Source organism: Bison bison, unplaced genomic scaffold (assembly GCF_000754665.1).
Source record: "Bison bison bison isolate TAMUID 2011002044 unplaced genomic scaffold, Bison_UMD1.0 scf7180017864145, whole genome shotgun sequence".
NCBI lineage: Eukaryota > Metazoa > Chordata > Mammalia > Artiodactyla > Bovidae > Bison > Bison bison.
In genome coordinates, this window is record NW_011494717.1 from 8,938,206 (window position 1) to 8,940,515 (window position 2,310).

At 61.0% G+C, this 2,310-nt stretch overlaps 1 protein-coding gene across 1 annotated transcript in view; it reads left to right on the top strand.

Annotated features, from left to right (window-relative positions):
- The window catches only part of EMILIN1 (elastin microfibril interfacer 1), a gene marked incomplete at its 5' end in the record, with an annotated part of 7,698 nt that overhangs the window by 4,398 nt on the left and 990 nt on the right, over positions 1 to 2,310 (top strand). The window contains 4 exons of the mRNA XM_010840692.1: positions 5 to 835; positions 1,213 to 1,329; positions 1,707 to 1,724; positions 1,875 to 2,012. Coding sequence (XP_010838994.1) covers positions 5 to 835; positions 1,213 to 1,329; positions 1,707 to 1,724; positions 1,875 to 2,012 — 1,104 coding nt within the window. The remainder of the gene's footprint in view (positions 1 to 4; positions 836 to 1,212; positions 1,330 to 1,706; positions 1,725 to 1,874; positions 2,013 to 2,310) is intronic.

A 2,310-nucleotide genomic window follows, 5' to 3' on the forward strand; every position in this document is an offset into this window, starting at 1 on the left:
CAAGGGGCGGTGGGCCTGCTCCATGGTCGCGTCGATGCATTGGGCGAAACAGCTGCAGAGTTCGCACTGCAGCTGAATCTCACAGCTGCACGGCTGGGCCAACTGGAGGGGCTGCTGCAGGCCCGTGGGGAGGAGGATTGCGGTGCCTGCGGAGGTGTACAAGAGGAACTCGGCCGCCTGCGGGATGGTGTGGAGCGCTGCTCCTGCCCGCTGTTACCCCCCCGGGGCCCTGGGGCCGGCCCTGGGGTTGGGGGACCGAGCCGTGGGCCGCTGGATGGCTTCAGTGTGTTCGGGGGCAGCTCAGGCTCAGCCCTCCAAGCCCTGCAAGGAGAGCTCTCTGAGGTCATTCTCACCTTCAGCTCCCTCAATGACTCGCTGCATGAGCTGCAGACCACCGTGGAGGGCCAGGGTGCTGATCTGGCTGACCTGGGAGCCACCAAGGACCGCATCATCTCTGAGATCAATAGACTGCAACAGGAGGCCACAGAGCACGCCACAGAAAGTGAGGAGCGCTTCCGAGGCCTGGAGGAGGGACAGGCACAGGCCGGCCAGTGCCCCAGTCTAGAGGGCCGATTGGGCCGCCTGGAGGGAGTCTGTGAGCGGCTGGACACGGTGGCCGGGGGACTGCAGGGCCTGCGTGAAGGCCTTTCCAGACATGTGGCTGGGCTCTGGGCTGGACTACGGGAAACCAACAGCACCAGCCAGACACAGGCAGCCTTGCTGGAGAAGCTGCTGGAGGGGCAGGCCGGCTTGGGCAAGCGGCTGGGTGCCCTTAATAGCTCCCTGCTGCTGCTGGAGGACCAGCTTCACCAGTTCAGCCTGAAGGACCTCACCGGTGAGTGGACAAGAGGAGGCACTGGGGGGAGCGGGGGGAGGACCTTTTTCAAGTCTTCTCTTTCTCCTCCCCTGACCCTAACAACAGCCTAGCCTTAACCTCGTTTACTTGCTCTTTGCCCTGCTCTGCATGAATTGCATACCCACCGCTGTCCCAGGGCTAGGCTTGTCCACAAGAGATGACCCAAGGTCCCAGCTCCCCACCCTCCTTGATGGCTCAGACAGGCCTGTGGGTGGAGGTGGGGTGCTGCTCTGCCGCCTAGGTACCCAGTGTGGGCAGCAAGGGGGCCCATCACCCTGTCCCTGGATCTACCACCTTCCTTGTCTTTTGGAAACTCGTTTTTATGGCTCCCCTTCAACCCAGTTTTGTCACTGTAGGGCCTGCAGGTGAAGCTGGGCCACCAGGGCCTCCTGGGATGCAGGGACCCCCTGGCCCCGCTGGGCCTCCAGGACCTCCAGGCAAGGATGGACAAAAGGGGCCCATGGGGCCACCAGGTGAGCGGGCTGAGATCCTTGGTGCAGCCAGGGCTGCCACCCCCCTTGGCAGCCCTGGGCTTGACATTCTACTCTGAACTTGACAGAGAAGAGGGAAAAGGGTGAGGAACTGGGGCTCCTACGTGGCTCACATTAACTAGGAAAGTAACTAGGAGATAGGATAGTCAGCATGCTGGCCAGTTGACTGTGGGTGGCCTCCCTGCTGTGTTGAAGGCTGTGGCTGAGCCTACAAGGTTGAAGAGAATAGATCCCATCTGTCTCCCCATTTCTGCTTTGGGGGACTGCATAGCACCTGGCACAGTGGGAAAGCAGGTGTTTGCTGAGTGACTCAGCGAGAGCTGCCCTAGTTCTCACTGCTCCCTTTTCTCTCCCCACAGGTCCCCAAGGTGAACAGGGTAAGTTCCCCTCATTCAGCACTGGAGGGAGGGGACCCGAACCAGGATTTGGAGGATGGAGGGCCTCAGGCAGCCCTGGGTAGGGTGGAGACCGAGGAGTAGAAGGGGGCTGCACTGAGCATCCACTCTGACACCTTCCCCCCACCCCAGGACCCGAGGGGGCACCAGCAGCCTCTGTGCCCCGGGTAGCCTTTTCAGCTGCCCTGAGCTTGCCCCGGTCTGAACCAGGCACGGTGCCCTTTGACAGAGTCCTGCTCAACGATGGGGGCTACTATGATCCAGAGACTGGTGAGCCTAGAAGCGGGGAGCTGGGCACTGGGGGGATCGGGGAGGCTGTGTGGTGACATGTCCACATTCTTGCCCTTTCAGACAAGCTGGATTCTTTCATTCTCTGGTTTGGGGAGACCCTGTTCTCTCCTTCATTTATCCCTTCACACCATAACTTGGATTGAGGGGTGGGTGGGGAGGGGAAGAGCCTATCCTTCCACAGCTCTTTCTGGGGACCTGCTATTGCCCAGGCACTCCTCAAGTGCTGGGGATGCGGAAATGAACAAAAACACCGACTTCCCTGCCGTCTGTGGAGCTC